The sequence below is a fragment of the Pristis pectinata genome, chromosome 5 (genome assembly GCF_009764475.1).
Source record: "Pristis pectinata isolate sPriPec2 chromosome 5, sPriPec2.1.pri, whole genome shotgun sequence".
NCBI classification, from domain to species: domain Eukaryota; kingdom Metazoa; phylum Chordata; class Chondrichthyes; order Rhinopristiformes; family Pristidae; genus Pristis; species Pristis pectinata.
The window spans coordinates 115,880,846-115,899,465 of NC_067409.1; the positions used below are offsets into that span (position 1 = coordinate 115,880,846).

Consider the following 18,620-nt stretch of genomic DNA (forward strand, 5'->3'; position numbering starts at 1 on the left):
GTCAATCTTGCAGTTGAGGATTTGTGCTGAGTTAGATATTTTCACCTTAATTGACAGAATGGGCTCAAATATTAGTTTGAATACCAGATTAAACTGAAGAAAATTGGCTTGGTCATGCATGCATTCTAATGAGCAGTAATGAGACTGTGCCAATGTGCTTCATTTAGGTCCAATCTATCCCACTATGGACTAACTTGCTAACACCACTTTTAAAGAAAAGGTAGTTCAGGTAAAGTTGAGGCATACTTCCATGAGGGCCAAAGGAGGAACAATCAAATCCAGAGCTCCCTGGATGACAAAGGAGATACAAAGGATGATAAAATGGAAAGAGGCTGCTAATGACAAATGTCGAGTTGTAAATACCAGTGTACACCAAGCTGATTACCAAAGAATCAGAAGGAAAGTGGGAATTAAAGTAAGAGAGACCGAAATTGTATGTTTTCATCACGGAACAGGGTGCTTCCAGAGTAATAGTGAAGGAGGAGGTTGCTGAGACAACACGGAGGTGTTAGAAAAGTTGACTGAGCTTAATCTCGGTAAAGCACCAGGACCAGAGGGGATGTATCCTAGAATTCTCAGGGATGCATGGGAGGAAATCACAGGGGCATTTGTCATAGTCTTTCCATACTCTTTGGATATGGGAACCGTAGATGTTACTCCCTTGTTTAAAGAAGGGATTGAGGAAAAACTCAGTCAATTGGTTTAACCTCAGAGGTGGGGTGGGAAAACTTTTAGAACATTGATCCAGGAGGATAATGTATTAATTAAGGCAAGTCAGCACAGATTTGTTAAAGGCAAATCATGTTTAACCAATTAGGTAGAAATTTTTTGAACAAGGTAATGAAAAAGGTTGATGAGGGTAATGCATTAACGTGGTGTATATCGTATACATGGACTTCCAGAGGCCTTTGGTGAGTTGCCATATACCAAGTTTAACAGCAAAGTTAAAGCACATGGCATAATAGGGAGACTGACAGCATGTATACAAAGCTTGGCTGATTAACACGAGGGCACAGTCTTAGAATTAGAGGGTACCCATTTAGAACAGAAATGAGGAGAAATTTCTTTAGCCAGAGGGTTGTGGATTTATGGAATTCATTGCCACATACAGCTGTGGAGGCCCGATCGTTGGGGGTGTTTAAGGAAGAAATTGATTGGTATCTAATTAGTCAGGGTATCAACGGATATGTGGAAAAGGCCGGGAATTGGGGCTAGATGGGAGAATAGTTTAGCTCATGGTGAATTAGCGGAGCAGACTCGATGGGCCAAATGGCCTACTTCTGCTCCTTTGTTTTGTGATCAGGAACAATTTACAGTAGCGAATTAATTACCAACCACTACAGCTTTGGCACGTGAGTAAAACCTAGAGCACCTGTGAGAAGCTGGCACAGAGGCAGGGAGAACGTGAAAACTCCACACAGACAGCACCCAGGGTAACCGTGAGGCAGCAGTGCCAATTGCTCCACCAGTGGGGAAGGGAAACAGGTCAAAGATCCTTCCTGAGGCCAAATAATTTGTTTACTGCTTCATTTTAGAAACAGTAAATTGATGTACAAAATAACAGACACAATCACATTTTGTTTTTTCTAATTATGTGACTTGGAAACTTGAAAGAAGTTCCAAGTTGAAAGAAGTTTGAAACTTGAATTTGAAGGCAGAATACAAGGACTCAGCAGTGTGGAGGAACAGAGGGATCTTGGGGTCCACGTCCATAGGTCCCTCAAAGTTGTTGCGTAGGCCAATAGGGTTGTTAAGAAGACGTATGGTGTGTTGGCTTTCATTAGTCGGGGTATTGAGTTCAAGAGCCACGAGGTGATGTTGCAGCTCCATAGAACTTTGGTGAGACCACACTTGGAGTATTGTGTTCAGTTCTGGTCACCTCATTATAGGAAGGATGTGGAAGCTTTAGAGAGGGTGCAGAGATTTACCAGGATGCTGTCTGGATTGGAGAGCATGTCTTATGAAGATAGGTTGAGCGAGCTAGGGCTTTTCTCTTTGGAGAGGAGGAGGATGAGAGGTGACTTGATAGAGATGTACAAGATGATAAGAGGCATAGATCAAGTGGACAGTCAGAGACTTTTTCCCAGGATGAAAATGGCTAACATGAGGAGGCATAATTTTAAAGTGATTGGAAGAAGGTATAAAGGGGATGTCGGGGGTAAGTTTTTTTACGCAGAGAGTGGTGGGTGCGTGAAACGTACTACCGGCAGAGGTTGTGGGGGCAGATACATGAGGGACATTTAAGAGACTCTTAGATAGACACAAGAATGATAGGGAAATGGGAGGGAGGGGTTAGATAGATATTAAAGCAGGATAAAATGATGGTACAACATTGTGGGCTGAAGGGCCTGTACTGTGCTGTAGTGTTCTGTGTTCTGTGTTCCATGTTCTAAGTATGACCGATTATGTGTACCTTAAAGCTCCTTTAACTTTTCCTAGTTAGCCTTGTGATCCTGGCTAGGTCTCAGGTTAAGAAGAGCAAATTCCCCATTGCTGGGCCAAATTTTCTCCATAGACCTATTTGGCTTCCAGGTTGCAAAGAGCTGCTGAATCCTTTTTCCTCTGTGTTGTCAATACATGGGGAAGTCATCCACTGATATTTTTCCGGCTGGCATTTACCCCCGACGGTCAGTAAGTTGAGGAGTCCTGTGTCATTTACAAAGTCCTGATCTTACCAGTTGGGCTCTGCCAGCCGTTTCCTGCCGATGCTTTGACATTGACTGCAAAGGAAATTCAGCAGGCAGAGATGCAACTTGCTGAGTTCCACAACTCTCGATACTGGAAAATCTGCCCACTGAATCCGTGCCAGGTTAAACTGACAAACACATGCATTTGACTGGAGGTGAACAGCTCTGAAATAGGAGGGTAAGTTTAAGATAACTTTGATTTTCTTCATTTAATTAAAGTTCACCATTTGTAATGATGGTTGTAAGTGCTTTAGTCAATGTGTTGCACAAAAAGGGCAATCAAGGATGAAAACCCACATAAGAGTCCCTCCTGCAACATTTATTTATTGGTCCTCACCATCCCTAACTGGTTTAGTAGACCGTTGATTTCATCTGTTGGTTGTGGAATCTCTTAGCTCAGTCTATAGCTGCTGCATCTGCTGTTTAACATGTATTTAATCCAATGGTGTAGCTTGATCAGGTTGACACCTCACTTGGAAAATGGATTACAGTTCAAATGGATAAATTACATCACAAGAGTCTCATTAGAATTTATCATCAATTTTGCTTGAAAAAATAATGGGTTCTGCGTTCTGAGCCTTTGGCTACGGATTTGTTATTATCTTATGTTTTTGTCTGCCAGATCATGAATACAACAGTACTTTCTCCTTCCAACTAGCTTCTTGCTGAGGTTGCTTATTAAGAACATAGAACGTAGAACAGTACAGCACAGAACAGGCCGTTCGGCCCACAATGTTGTGCTGACATAGCTAATCCCTCCTACCAACAGAACGCCCATATCCCTCCACTTTCCTCTCATTCATGTGCCCATCCAAGCCCCTCTTAAAAGCCCCCAATGAATTTGCCTCCACCACCCTATTAGGCAACGCATTCCAGGCATCCACCACTCTCAGTAAAAAACATACACTTCACATCTCTTCTGAACCTACCCCCTCTCACCTTAAATCCATGCCCTCTGGTATTGGATCGTTCAATAATGGGAAATAGATATTGCTTGTCCACCCTATCTATGCCCCTCATAATTTTATACACTTCCAACAGATCACCCCTCAGTCTCCGCTGCTCCAGAGAAAAGAGCCCAAGTTTGTCCAGCCCCTCCTGATAGCACATGCCCTCTAATCCAGGCAGCATCCTAGTAAACCTCCTCTGCACCCTCTCTGAAGCCTCGACATCCTTCCTATAGTGAGGTGACCAGAATTGCACACAATACTCTAAATGCGGCCTAACCAGAGCTCTATAGAGATGCATCATAACTTCTTGACTCCTGTACTCAATACCTTGATTAATGAAAGCAAGCATTCCATAAGCCACCTTAACCACCCTATTTACCTGTGTAGCCACTTTCAATGAGCCATGGACTTGCACCCCAAGGTCCCTCTGCTCTTCAACACTGTTAAAGGTCTTGCCCTTAAGAGTGTACGGCCTCTTGACATTAGTCCCACCAAGGTGCAACACCTCACATTTATCCGGGTTAAACTCCGTCTGCCGTTTCTCTGCCCACATCTGCAGCTGATCTATATCATGTTGTATCCATCGCCAGTCTTCTACACCATTCACAACTCCACCAATCTTGGTATCGTCTGCAAACTTACTAACCCACCCATCAACATACTCATCCAGGTCGTTTATGTACATCACAAACAGCAGAGGTTCCAGTACAGATCCCTGCAGAATACCACTACTCACAGGCCTCCAGCCTGAATAAGTCCCTTCAACCACCACCCTCTGTCTTCTATGGGCAAACCAGTTCTGGATCAACATGGCCAATTCTCCACTGACCCCATTCATCTGAACTTTGTTGATTAACCTATTATGTGGGACCTTGTCAAATGCCTTACTGAAGTCCATATAGATGACATCCACAGCTCTACCTTCATCAATCTCTCTCGTCACCTTGTCAAAAAACTCAACCAGGTTAGTAAGACATGACTTGCCCCACATAAAGCTATACTGGCTTTCCCTAATCAAGCCATTGGATTCCAGATGCTCGTATATCCTGTCTCTAAGAATTTTCTCCAGCAATTTCCCTACAACTGACATGACACTCACCGGTCTATAGTTCCCCAGATTTTCCCTTGTTCCTTTCTTGAACAGAGAAACAACATTAGCCACTCGCCAGTCCTCCGGGACCTCATCCGTGGTCAAAGAGGACACAAAGATATTGGTCAAGGCCCCAGCAATTTCCTCTCTCACCTCCCTCAGTAACCCGGGGTATATCCCATCGGGCCCTGGGGACTTATCCACATTAATACTGTTTAGGAGACCTAACACTACCTCCTCCTTGACCACTAAATGCCCTAATATGTTTACGCCCTCAGTTTCAATTTCTGCATCCTGCGCGTCCCTTTCCTGGGTAAATACTGAAGAGAAATACTCATTCAGAACCTCACCCACATCCTCTGCATCCAAACATAGATTCCCTTCTTTATCCTTAACGAGGGAAAGGGTAGGACCAGTTATCCTCGTATTCCTGACATAGGTATAGAATGCCCTTGGATTCTCCTTAATCCTACTTGCCAAGGACTTTTCATGGCCCTCCTGGCTTTCCTAATTCCTTTCTTGAATTCATTTCTAGCTTCTCTGTAGTTCTCATATGCTCCATCTGATCCTAACTTCCAAAGCTCTACTTACTTTCCTTTTTTTTCTTGACCAAGTTCATCACTTCTCTGGACATCCAAGGTTCCCTTATCTTGCCATTCATGTCCTTCCTCCTAATCGGGACTTACCTATCCTGTATCCTATGTATTTGATCCTTAAACACTTTACATTTGTTCGATGTGGACTTGCCAACAAAAAGGTGTTCCCAGTTTACTCTACCTAGTTCCTGCCTTATGCCTTCATAATTAGCCCTGTTCTAATTTAAAGCCCTCCCACTAGCCCCATACCTATCCTTATCTATAGCTATGCTGAAAGTTAATGAGCTGTGGTCACTGTTCCCCAATTGCTCACCCACTGATAGGTGAGTCACCTGGCCAGGCTCATTACCCAACACCAGGTCCAGAATAGCCTCTCCCCTTGTTGGACTATCAACATATTGATTTAGGAACCCCTCCTGGATACACCTAACAAATTCTGCCCCATCTAACCCCCTTGCACTAAAAAGGTCCCAATTTATATCAGGGAAGTTGAAGTCTCCCATGACCACAGCCCTGTAATTTTTACACATTTTCCTAATCTGTTTGCATATCCGTTCCCCAATGTCCCGATGGCTATTGGGAGGTCTATAGTACACCCCCAAGAGAGTGATTGCACCCTTCCTATTCCTGAGTTCTACCTATATAGACTCTGTGTCCGAGCCCTCCATTATGTCTCCCCAGAGTACAGCTGATATATTATCTCTAATAACTATTGCAACTCCTCTCCCTCTTTTACCCCCCTCTCTATTCTTTCTAAAACTTCGAAACCCTGGTACATCGATCACCCATTCCTGTCCCTCCCTCAACCAAGTCTCTGTAATGGCCACAACATCATAGTTCCATGTACTGATCCATGCTCTAATTTCATCACTCTTGCCCATAATACTCCTAGCATTTAAAGTACAAACACTTCAAACCATTCATCCCATCACATCTGTCATTAGGAATCTGTCTGATAGAACATTCCCTGACACCAGCCCTCCTGCCCGTTCCCTCACTTACTGACCTGTTGTTCTGGTTCCCATCCCCCTGCGAAGCTAGTGTAAACCTTCCCCAGTAGCATTAGCAAACCTCCCTGCCAGGATATTGGTTCCCCTCCAGTTCAGGTGCAACCTGTCCCCCTTGTACAGGTCACCCCTTCCCCAGAAAAGGTTCCAATGATCCAAGAACTTGAAACCTGCCCCCTGCCCCATCTCCCCAGCTATTCATTTGTCTGTGCTATCATCCTGTTCTTTCCTTCACTAGCCCGTGGCACTGGGAGTAATCCGGAGATTACTACCTTGGAGGTCCTGCTCTTCAGCCTCCTTCCTAACTCCCTGTACTCATTGTGCAAGACCTCTACCCCTCTCCTGCCTATGTCATTGGTACCAATATGCACCACGACCTCTGGCTGCTCACCCACCCCCTTAAGAATATTCTGCAACCGTTCCAAGACATCGACAGCCCTAGCAACTGGGAGACAACACACCATCCTGGCGTCTCTGTTGCGGTCGCAGAATCTCCTGTCTCCCTATCGAGTCCCCTATGACTATCGCTCTGCCTGACTTCACCCTTCCCTTCTGAGCCTCAGAGCCGACCACAGTGCTACTGACCTGGCTGCTGCTGCCTTGCCCAGATAGGTCATCCCCCTCAGCAGTATCCAAAGGGGTACACTTGTTGCTGAGAGGAATGGCCACAGGAGGACCCTGCACTGACTTCTTTCCCCCACCTCTCTCAGTGCTCACCCATCCACTACCTGAATCCTGCCCTCCGGGTGTAACCACCTGCTCAAAAGTCCTGTCTATGATTAGCTCAGTGTCCCTGATGTTCTTCAGTTCCTCCAACTCCAGCTCCAGCTCCTGAATCCTTTTTTTTCCTTTCATTGAACTTGAATATGCCTTGTCCCTCCTTTCCTGCAATCTATAGTCCTCTCATTCTTCATCTTCACGCCCGCATAAAATCTGCGGCACTTGGTTATCTCTTATCTGCTGATACTCTCCACTTCCAACATGGCAGCTATTCTTGCCATGTCATTCTTTCAATTTAGACACTTTTTAAATCTGCTCATTTTTATTCAGCTCACTTTCGACCTTTTAATTTCTTAAATCATCACTTTAAATAAGGAGCAGAAGGATACAGGTCTAATGCAGGCAGATAGGATTAGCATGGATATGCAATGCAGTCGACATGGACAAGTTGGGCCAAGTTGCCTGTTTCTGTGCTGTACAACTCAATAATCAGTATCCTAGGCAGCTCTATCAATCATTACAAGCTTCATGTCCACTTTCACAGCTATTGAGAAAGAGCTCATTAAAATCTGGTACCCAGGTAAGATCATAAAGATATTATATTGTACACATACATTCACCTACTGTACAGTATATTTAGATACTGGGTGGTTATGAACATAAACATAAGATGCTCCAAAACACTTGCTAAAATGGACTACATTGCTGTGTCCAAGGAGATCTCCCATGCCAATGCAAAGTTGGAAAACATCTCACCTTTGCACTTCTGGTTCAGGGTGTTCACTTTACTGCATTCACTGAATAAGAGTGGTCACAACCTGATCTTGTAAACGTTTTTGCAGGATTTCTGCCTCCAGAGGGAAATATGGCCACCAATTAGTGCACTTATAGTTAAAATGGCCAAACCCTCTCAATCATGTGTTGAAATCTGCCAAAAAGAGCAACTAATTTGTGAGCCTGCTTTCTTCTACCATCTCAACAAAGTGGCTGAGCTTAAGAGGTAAGTAGTTCAGCTCTGGCTACCCTATTGTCATCACCATATCTTAATCAGAGATGAATACTCACATTAGATCTTATTTAGAGAACATAATTTTAGTGCATACAGATGTGCAAATGACATCAGCAAACAATTCTATTAATTTTTCAAAAAGAAATCTTTTATGAAGTATATAGCACAATAGTAAACATTGAAACTCTTTTAGAGGGTTTCTGCTGTTTATAAAAAGAGGGTAAGATAATGAACCAATCAAGACATCCGAATATGATTTTATTTAAAATGTGACTAAGAGAATAAGCAGCTTTATACAGTTTACATGACCAAAGTATTGTGTCTTCACACAAAAGGAGTAAATCAGTACAAAAATTGATGAAAATAATGTAATAAATACATTTTGTAATTAATTTATTTTCTAAGAACTTTTTTAAAAAAGGAAATAAAATTAAGAAAGTATTAATAAATTTAAATTTACTCCAGATAAAATGTACCTCTTTGGGACAAAATTTTCCAGCTCAGTTGATGATACTAGCATTAATATAATAAGTACAAACCAAACTTATGCAAATGATCAATGAGATATAGAACAATGCAAAAGCAAAACCATAGAAGGGTTCAAGAGATGAACTATCAGAATTTTGGTTAATAAGTTTGTTGATATGTAACAACTGTGGGTATACTTTTATGAACAAAGTTTATTCTTACTGCTAAAATAAGCTAAAATAATACCTCAAAAATAACAGGCAGGATTCAGCAAAGAAAAATTACACTTATAACTTGTAATGCAATATACAAGTATATTAATTTTATTTTATTTCACTGTGTGTTGTTGCATGACTTAAATAAACAGTATATACATATTTAACATATTATCAAGGGATAAAATGAAATGCATTGGAGTTTGTTTCTGGATATTCTGTAGACACACGGGAAGCAAGACTTGAAACTTTATACATGTAAATGTCAATGAGAATAATGTACATCTTTTGTAGATACAAGATAAACTGCAATACCTCAAAAAAGGAAAGTGACCTATATCTGCCAGCATTTAACCCTCAGAACCAAATGTGTCTGCTTCAGTCAGATTATTTACTCTTCAGCTGTGCAGGATCACAAGAACATTACAGTAGAATTTGTCCATGCCGAGATTATGTCAAAGGGCAGGTTGCATTCTGCCAGGGTTGTCTGGAAAGAGAAGTGCACAATTAATCTGCGTGTTTACGGAAACTAAAGGACCAACTACCTTCAAACAAGTTAACAAGTATAAATCCAACAGTGATGTTCTAGCAGCAGCAAATGGATAACATGGGTAATCATATTGAAGAAGAATAAGTAACATAAAAACCTCAAAATCTTACAAGTATCAAAAAATACTGCAGATGCTGAAAATCTAAAACAAAATCTAAAAGTGCTGGAGATACTCAGCACATTAGTCTTTGACCTGAAATGTTGACTCTGTTTCTCTTCCCACAGATGCAGCCTGACCTGCTGAGTATTTCCAGCATTTTCTGTTTTTATTATCCAAAACCTTATCTTTCACTGTCATTATGAAATTTAAAAATATTTTTGTCTGTTGCACTCTCCCTATTCAGTCCCAGAAGCTATATTTTTATTCAGAGCTTTGCAAGTTCTTAGAAGTGTAGGTTATGTGTACCATCGCTCCATCCTGCAGAGTTTCACATTCTGAACACACATCAACAATGGCATGTGTGAATCATGACATCACAACATCTAAAGACCTCAATTTTTTGAAAATATAAGTCAAAATCAGGAGGAATCAAAGTGAGCTCTGGAATGTAAATGCATCACAAGTTCTCTGCTATCTTAATATGTTTCCAATATTGTGACCAATGTTTTTTTGTAAATTCGTGGGTCCTGAGTCACATATGGGCCAGACATGTAAGAATGTCCTGAAGGACAATGCTCACCAGATGAGCTTTTACAACAATCCAGTGACTGCAGAGTCACCGTTACTAGTCTTAGCTTTTTATTCCAGATTTTTTATTCAATTACTTGAATTTAAATTCATATCTGCATAGTGGTTTTCTGTCTTCTGTCCCTGCTCAATAGCCCAAGCCTCTTGATACTAGTTAAATAAGCTCAACCACTACATTGCTGTATTGTAGGTGGTTAAAGTTACTGGATCATTGATCTGAAGACATGAGGTTAAATTTTGTTTAACTACAAATGATTATATAAAAGCCTGGAATTGAAAAGCCAGTGTCATTAATGATTCCCATGAAACAACCTCTCTGGTTCACTAACGTACTTTACAGAAGGAAATTCGTGATCCTCACCCAGTCAGCCTTCTGGTGACTTTAAGCCCAGAAAACTGGATGACTTGTAACCGTCCTCTAGAATAGCCCAGAAAGGCAATCAGCTCATGGGAAGATAGGACAGTTAGTAAAATAAATATCTACATGAACAACACGTTTAACAAAGTACATAATGGTGCATACAATAACTGCATTTCCCAGAGAGAATATGATCTGGACTTTCACAGGGAAAGAAAAATGCAGCCAGCCTGCAGATGAAATGGAAATGCAAAGCCAATGACTAAATCAGACGCCAGCACATAGACACATATTAAGTTACAGTTGAGGGAGAAGCACATGTAAAGAGCAGACTATCAGTGGAAGGTTCAGTGACATGTGTGTGTGTGTATATACACACACACACACATATGCATACATACACACACACACATACATACATATATATATACACACACACACACACATATATATATACACACACACACATATATATATATATACACACACACACACACATATATATATATATACACACACACACACACATATATATATACACACACACACACACATATATATATATATTTATATACACACACAAATTATTACTATTCAATACAGTTACATAAGGATGTTTTCTAAGAAATAAAATCTGAATTAACCTATGTACTATTATATTTTGCTTATTTTGTAAGACCAAACTCTGTATGTGCTGAGGCTATAAAATACCATCCTTCCTTGTATAACTAAATTACAGGTGTGACCAAGAGTACAGAATCCATTTTTAACTTGCACTTAAATACTTTCAAATGATAACCCTTCAATGTATTTTCTACAAACTTTTGTTCCTCATTCTGTTTTAGCATGAAAGAAGAAGCCAAAGTAAATGTAAAACCTAAAGTAAATCCCATTACAGTTGCAGTGATTATTTGAAGTCACTATGTTGTTAATATTTAATCTGCAAAAGAAAATTAGTACTTATCTCATAATTAAACAGAGATGTTTTTATTGTTGACAACTGTAAGTTTTGATTTTGTATTTACAATGTTGAATATTTTCTGGTTGCATTTTGAGATATTTATTACTGTTGGTGTGCTGTTTCTATTGTATATCTTATTTTAAAATATTTTTGTACTTCTCATTCTATGACTTCTGCTAAGATGTATTACATTTTACTCAGGGCTTTCTAATGGCTTGGTGAATTTATCCCACGAATACCTGAGCCTTATATGGCAGGAAGTTCACAAGATTTATCCTTGATCTGTAATGTTAGCTAATGTCAGACAGACTGGTTTCCACTGTAACACAATGTCTTTGGGTCAAGAAACTGTATACATATTGAAATTTTCAATTCTAATTGGACTAGAGTGACCCACTAGCTGGGTGCATATTAAATGACAGAGATGATCAAGGCATGCTTTTCAACATAAGCACAGTATTCATTATTGATAATGGATCCTTAAGTGCCAGAGAGCACATGCCACTAACAACATCTCAGCAAGAATTTCAATGCCTTTAGGATAGGAAGTAAAAAGAAAAAATAAAATATTACATTACTGTTTACTAATTAGTACACTACAAACACACGTAGTGAAATAGTATACCATCTGGATGTAAAGAGCTAAAAATACATCTGCAATAATTACAAAGCTTATTCCCTTCTAAGCAATAAGGTATTTTAGCATGAAGGCATTGTGGAAGGAAATGCAAAACATTCCTGATAATATAATTAGATTTTTCATTAAAATGAATGCTGTCAATAATCTAAATTGGAGCAGATTTTCACCTTCTCTCGGGTGATACCCTGGCAGGATAATTCATTCACCAATGAAGACACTAGTGTCTGCAGACACTGGAACCTGGAGCAACAACCAATCTGCTGGAGGAACTCAGTGGGTCGAGCAGCAGCTGTGGCGGGAAAATAATGGTCAGCATTTTAGGTCAAGACCCTGCATAAGGACAAAATGGTGCAGATTTTACAGAAAAATTGCCAATTAATGGCAATTATTGTTGAACTCTGAGAAAGCTTTCCACAAACCTCTATGGCAAGGACTTTATTTCTTCACAGCTAGAAAGCCAAAGGGGAAAAGAATGCAATTTATGGTTAATATCTTAAACATTTTATTGAGCTTGAAATAAGGGTTTGAACTTACAGAGATGTGTGTGTTCTCTTATGTAGTAATTTCTATATATGTTTATCTCTGGTTATAGGAGTTTGTACTTGTTCAGGTAACCATTTCACTGTATAAAGGGTACAAAAGATGTAATTGATAAACTTAGGATTTTATCATTTTCTTCAATCTTCGAATGAGAAACATTTCACACTAATGAGTCCTGTTGTGATTTTAGTCACCTTACAAGAGCTCTCAGTGCTGTCCTGTAAAGTTTGGTTAACTTAATGTAGGATGACCTCACCAGTCAAAGTTGAGTTTATTGTCATATTCACAAGTACATGTGTGCACAGGTGCAATGAAAAACCCACTTGCAGCAGCATCACAGGCACATAGCATCATACAAGCAGCATTCATAAGAAAAACATAAATTAAACATAAATTATACACAATTTTTACAAGAAAAAACACAATTAGAACAAAACAAAATCCATTTCCAAGGTTGGAGAATCAGAAACTAGAGGACATAGTTTTAAGGTTAGAGGTGAAAGGTTTAATAAGAACCCGAGGGGCAACTTTTTTTTTTTACACAGCAGGTGGTAGATACATGGAACCAGCTGCCAGAGAAAGTGGTTGAGGAAGGTACATTAGATACATTTAAGATGTGGACAGGAATGTAGATGACAAGAGTTTAAAGGGACATGGACCAAGTGCTGGGAAATGGAATTAGCTTGAATATATTTCTTGGTTGGCATTGACATGTACAGGCCAAAGGGCCTTTTTCTGTGATGTACAGCGCTGTGATGATCTAAAAAAAAATTAAAAGTATGTCATGGAGGAGAGGCAGGGACTACTAGCATTAGCACTAACCTACTATTCTCACAACTACATGCAATTTCTCACCACCTCTGTTCAAGTTCCCGCTGACTATCGGGGAGTCTATAATATAGCCCCACCAAGGTGACCATCCCCTTCTTATCTCTAAGTTCTACCCAAATGGCCTCATTAGATGATCCCTCAATAATATCCTCTCTAAGCACTCCTGTTATGTCCTCCCTTATCAAAAAGGCAACACCCCTTCAGTCTTACCTGTTCCCGTCACAGCTAAAGCATTGATACCCCGGAACATCTAGAGTCATAGAGAACTACAGCACAGAAACAGACCTGTTGGTCCATCTAGTTCATGCCGACCTGATCTTCTGCCTAGTCCCATCGACCTGCACCCAACCATATCCCTCCAAACCCCTCCCATCCATGTACCTATCCAAACTTCTCTTAAATGTTACAATTGAACTCGCTTCCGCTGGCAGCTCATTCCACACTTGCACCACCCTCTGAGTGAAGATGTTTCCCCTCAGATTCCCCTTAAATATTTCAATTTTCAGCCTAACCTGTGTCTTCTAGTTCAAATCTCACCCAACCTTAGGGGAAAAAGCCTGCATGCATTCAGCCTATCTATACCTCTCATAATTTTATATACCTCTATAAGATCTCCCCTCATTCTCCTGTGGTCCAGGGAATAAAGTCCTAACCTCTTCAACCTTTCCTTATAACTCGGGTCCTCAAGTCCCAGCAACATCCTTGTACATTTCCTCTGCACTCTTTCAAGCTTATTGATATCTTTTCTGTAGGTAGGTGACCAGAACTTCACACAATACTTTAAATTCAGCCTCACCAACGTCTTGTACAACTTCAACATAACATCCCAACCCCTGTACTCATTGCCCTGATTTATGAAGGGCAAAGTGCCAAAAGTTCTCTTTACAACGTTATCTACCTGTGACACCACTTTCAAGGAACTATGGATCTGTATTCCCAGGTCCCTTTGTTCTACCATACACCTCAGAGCCCTACCATTCACTATGTAAGTCCTACCCTGGTTTGTCCTCCCAAAGTGCAACACCTCACACTTGTCTGCATTAAATTTTCAGCCCATTTTCCTAGCTGGTCAAGATCATGCTGCAAGCTTAGATAGCCTTCCTCACTGTCCACTATGCCCCCAATCTTGGTGTCATCCACAAACCAGTTTACCACATTATCATCTAAATCATTAATACAGATGATAAATAACAACGGACCCAATACCGATCCCTGCAGCACACCACTAGTCACAGGCCTCCAGTCAGAGAGACAACCATCTACTACTATTCTTTGGGTTCTCCCGCTAAGCCAATGTTGAATCCAATTGGCTACTTCATCCTGAATGCCAAGTGACTTAACCTTCTGGAGCAGTCTCCCATGTGGGACTTTGTCAAAGGCCTTACTAAAGTCCAAGTAGACAATGTCTTTACCTCACCAACCTTCTTGGTAACCTCCTTGAAGATCTCTATAAGATTGGTTAGACATGGCCTACCATGCACAAAGCCATGTTGACTAACCCTAATCAGGGCCTGCCTATCCAAATACTTACTGTATATATCCTGCGCCTCAGAATACCTTCCAATAATTTACCCACGACTGACATCAGGCTCATCGGCCTAGAGTTTCCCAGCTTAATCTTAGAGCCTTTCTTAAACAATGGAACAACATTAGCTATCCTCCAGTCCTCTGGCACCTCACCCATGGCTAAGGATGTTTTAAATATCTCTGCCAGGGCCCCTGCAATTTCTGCACTAGCCTCCCACAAGGTCCGAGGGGACACCTTGTCAGACCATGGGGATTTAGCCACTTTAATTCGCCTCAAGACAGCCAGCACTCCCTCTTCTGTAATCTGGATATGGTCCATGAATTCACTAATCTTTTGCCTCAGTTCTATAGTCTGTGTCTGTCTCCAGAGTAAATGCGGACCTCTCAGCCATGTTTGTGTTATGGCCACAATATCCAGTCCCTAGAGGCAATCCACGCCCTCAGTTCATCCGCCTTACCTGTCAAGCTACATGCATTGAAATAGATGCAATTTGAAGCAGTGGTCCTATCTGCCCTTTTACTGTAAACATGGTTACCCTGATTGTTGGGCTCACACTCTTTGGTTGCTGCACATACCGGTCTTCTCACTGACGTCTCTCTCTCTCGAGTCCCACCCCCCCCCCCCCCCCCCCCCACCAATCTAGTTTAAACCCTCCCTGGTGGCAAAAGTAAATACACCCAGTAGGATATTGGTCCCCCTCCGGTTCAAGTGCAACCCATCCCTCTTGTACAGTTCGCCTCTACCCCAGAAGAGATCCCAATGATCCAAGAACCTGAACCCCTGCCCCCCTGCACCAGCTCTTCAGCCACACATTCATGTGGCCTATCTTTCTATTCCTGGACTCACTAGCACATGGCACTGGGAGTAATCTGGAAATCACTACCCTCGTGGTCCTGCATGTTAATTTCTTACCTAACTCCCTGTATTCATTCTGCAGGACTTCATCCCTTGTTCTATCAATGTTGTACAACAACCTCTGGCTGTTTGCCCTCCCCCTCGAGAATTTTCTGCAGCCACGCAGAGACATCCTTGACCATGGCACCTGGAAGGCAACACACCATCCTGGTGTCTCTTCTTGGCTACAGGATCTCCTGTCTGTCCCCCTCACTATTGAGTCTCCTATCATTATTGCCCTGTCTGACTGCACCCTTTCCCTCTGAGCCTCAGAACCACTCACAGTACCAGAGATCTGACTACTGCTGCTAGCCCCTGAAAAAAACATCCCCTTCAACAGCATCCAAAGAGGTATACCTGTTAGTGAGGGAAACGGCCACAGGGAAACCCTGCATTGACTGCCTACTCCCCTTACTCCTCCTGGTGGTCATGCATCTATTGTGTGACCGCCCGGTAAAAGTTTCATTGCTGAAGCCCTCAGCTTCCTGGAGGCTATAACAAGTATTAGATCAACTGGGAAATTGGGCCAAGGAATGGCAGATGGAATTTAACTGGGACAAATGCAAAGTGCTGCATTTTGGTAAGTTAAACCAGGGCAGGACTTACACAGTAAATGGCAGAGCCCTGGAGAGTGTTGTACAACAGAGACCTAGGGGTACAAATACATAGTTCCCTGAAAGTGAAAGTGGCAACACAGGTAGAGAGGGTGGTGAACGATTTGGCAAGCTTGCCTTCATCAGTCAGGGCATTGAGTGCAAGAGTTAGCACATCATGTTACATCTGTACAAAACATTGGTAAGACCACACATGGATTACAGTGTGCAGTTCTGGTTGCCTAGCTATAGGAAGGATGTCATTAATCTGGAAAGGGTGCAGAAAAGATTCACAAGGATGTTACCAGGACTGGTGAGTTTGAGTTATAAGGAGTGACTGGATAGGCTGGGGCTTTTATCCCTGGAGCATAGGAGGCTGAGGGGTGATCTTACAGAGGTTTATAAAATCATGAGGGGCATTGATAAGGTGAATGGTCACAGTATTTTTTCCCACAATAGGGGAGTCTAAAACTAGAGGACATTGATTTCAGATGAGAGGGGAAAGATTTAAAGAGGACCTGAGGGGCAATCTTTTCACACAAAAGGTGGTGGTTATGTGGAATGAGCTGCTAGAAGAAGTGATAGAGGCAGGTATAATTACAATGTTTAAAAGACATTTGGGAGGTACATGGTTAGGAAGGGTTTAGAGGGATTTGGGCCAAACAGAGGCAAATAGAACTAGCTCAGGTAGGCAACTTGGTCAGCATGGATGAGTTGAGCTGATGTGCCTGTTTCTGTGCTGCATAACTCTATGACCATAAAACCACATTACTGGAGGATTCTGCACTTTTTATCCTCTTCCTTTCCTGCCCACTAACTTGCTATTCTCCTGAACACTTTGTAGATACCAGATGTCCACTTCCTGGAGGATGTGCCCAAGTAAGTTTTCCAGTCTCTCATTTACCCTACTGTTACCCAGCTGATCCTAAAATGTAGAAGGTCTAAACACATTGAAGCAACATAGTTATCCAGGACACAGTCCTAAACAAAACACAAAGCAATTACAGTTAATGGGTCCAAAATTTGCTTAAAAGTCTACTTCATGATATTCATTTAGTATTCTTTATTCTATTTACTGATTGTTGAAAGATTTGATCATTATCAGATTCAATGATTTAACCTGATACCAGCAAGGACGAGAGCATTTAATTTTATTTGTCCATACAATATTAATCCAATTAATAATTATCTCTAAACCCATAGTTGTCAGGAATGATACAGGTATTAAACTGTATTATTCAATTTCATTGCTGAAGAGGGAATTCTGCAGACATATATAATACACAACTTTACACAGTTCTTGAGCAGCAGACTACATTCCCACAAACTACATTTTTTTAAAATATATTTCAAACCAGGCCAAACTCAAGAGTGTGTTACCAAAGTACTACCAGCACATCTCCTGTCCCACCAAGGGCCCTAACACCCTTGACCACTGCTATACAACCATCAAAGATGCCTTCCGATCCACCCCTCACCCTCACTTTGGTAAATCTGACCACCAGGTTGAGCTCCTCCTCCCTGCATACAAACAAACTGAAACGGGAGGATCCAGTACAGAGAGTCGTGCAGTGCTGGTCTGAGGAAACAGATGAGCTTCTATGTGACTGCTTAGAGTCAGTGGACTAGTCCATGTTCAAAGACATTGCCAGCCTTGATGAGTATGTCACCACCATCACAGACTTTATCAGTGAGTGTGTTGAGGACTGTGTACCAAAGAGGACAATACAGGTGTTCCCAAACCAGAAACCATGGATGAACTGGGAGATCCACTCCTTACTGAAGTCGAGGACTGCTCCATTCAAATCAGGTGACCCTGACCTTTACAGGAAATCAAGATATGACCTCTGGAAAACTATCAGGAATACCAAGAGACAATACCGACTCAAAATAGAGTCCCAGACCAGCCGTCAGCTATGCCAGGGCTTACATGGTATAATGGGCTACAAAACGAAGTCAGGCAGCATAGTCAACAACAGCACATCCCTTCCTGATGAGCTTAATGCATTCTATGCATGTTTTGAACAGAAGGGGAGTGGATTGTCACTACCCACCTTGACAGCCTCCAATGCAACTGAACCTGTGGTCACCGTCGAGGACGTAAGATCAGTCTTCCGGAGACTGAACCTGAGGAAAACATCTGGCCAGGATGGTGCCCCTGGATGTTTGTGCTGATCAGCTGGCGGGGGTATTTGCAGACATATTTAAACTCTCCCTGCTTCAATCTGAGATTCCCACCTGTTTTAAGAAGACCACTATCATCCCAGTACCTAAGAAAGACAAGGTAACATGCCT

At 41.6% G+C, this 18,620-nt stretch overlaps 1 protein-coding gene across 7 annotated transcripts in view; it reads left to right on the forward strand.

The window, feature by feature from the left end:
* LOC127571046 (alpha-1,6-mannosylglycoprotein 6-beta-N-acetylglucosaminyltransferase A-like) overlaps positions 1-18,373 on the forward strand; it is a 110,499-nt gene extending 92,126 nt beyond the window's left edge. For 2 of the 7 annotated variants that reach the window (XM_052017075.1, XM_052017074.1), the window contains 2 exons: positions 7,893-8,050; positions 9,037-10,780. In XM_052017075.1, coding sequence (XP_051873035.1) covers positions 7,893-8,050; positions 9,037-9,253 — 375 coding nt within the window. In that variant the 3' untranslated portion in view covers positions 9,254-10,780. Of the gene's footprint in view, positions 1-2,532; positions 2,566-7,892; positions 8,051-9,036; positions 10,782-12,131; positions 12,368-17,830 lie in introns of those variants that run through there. The other 5 variants (XM_052017076.1, XM_052017077.1, XM_052017079.1 and 2 more) reach the window with 5 other exon arrangements.
* The last annotated feature ends 247 nt before the right edge of the window (positions 18,374-18,620 follow it).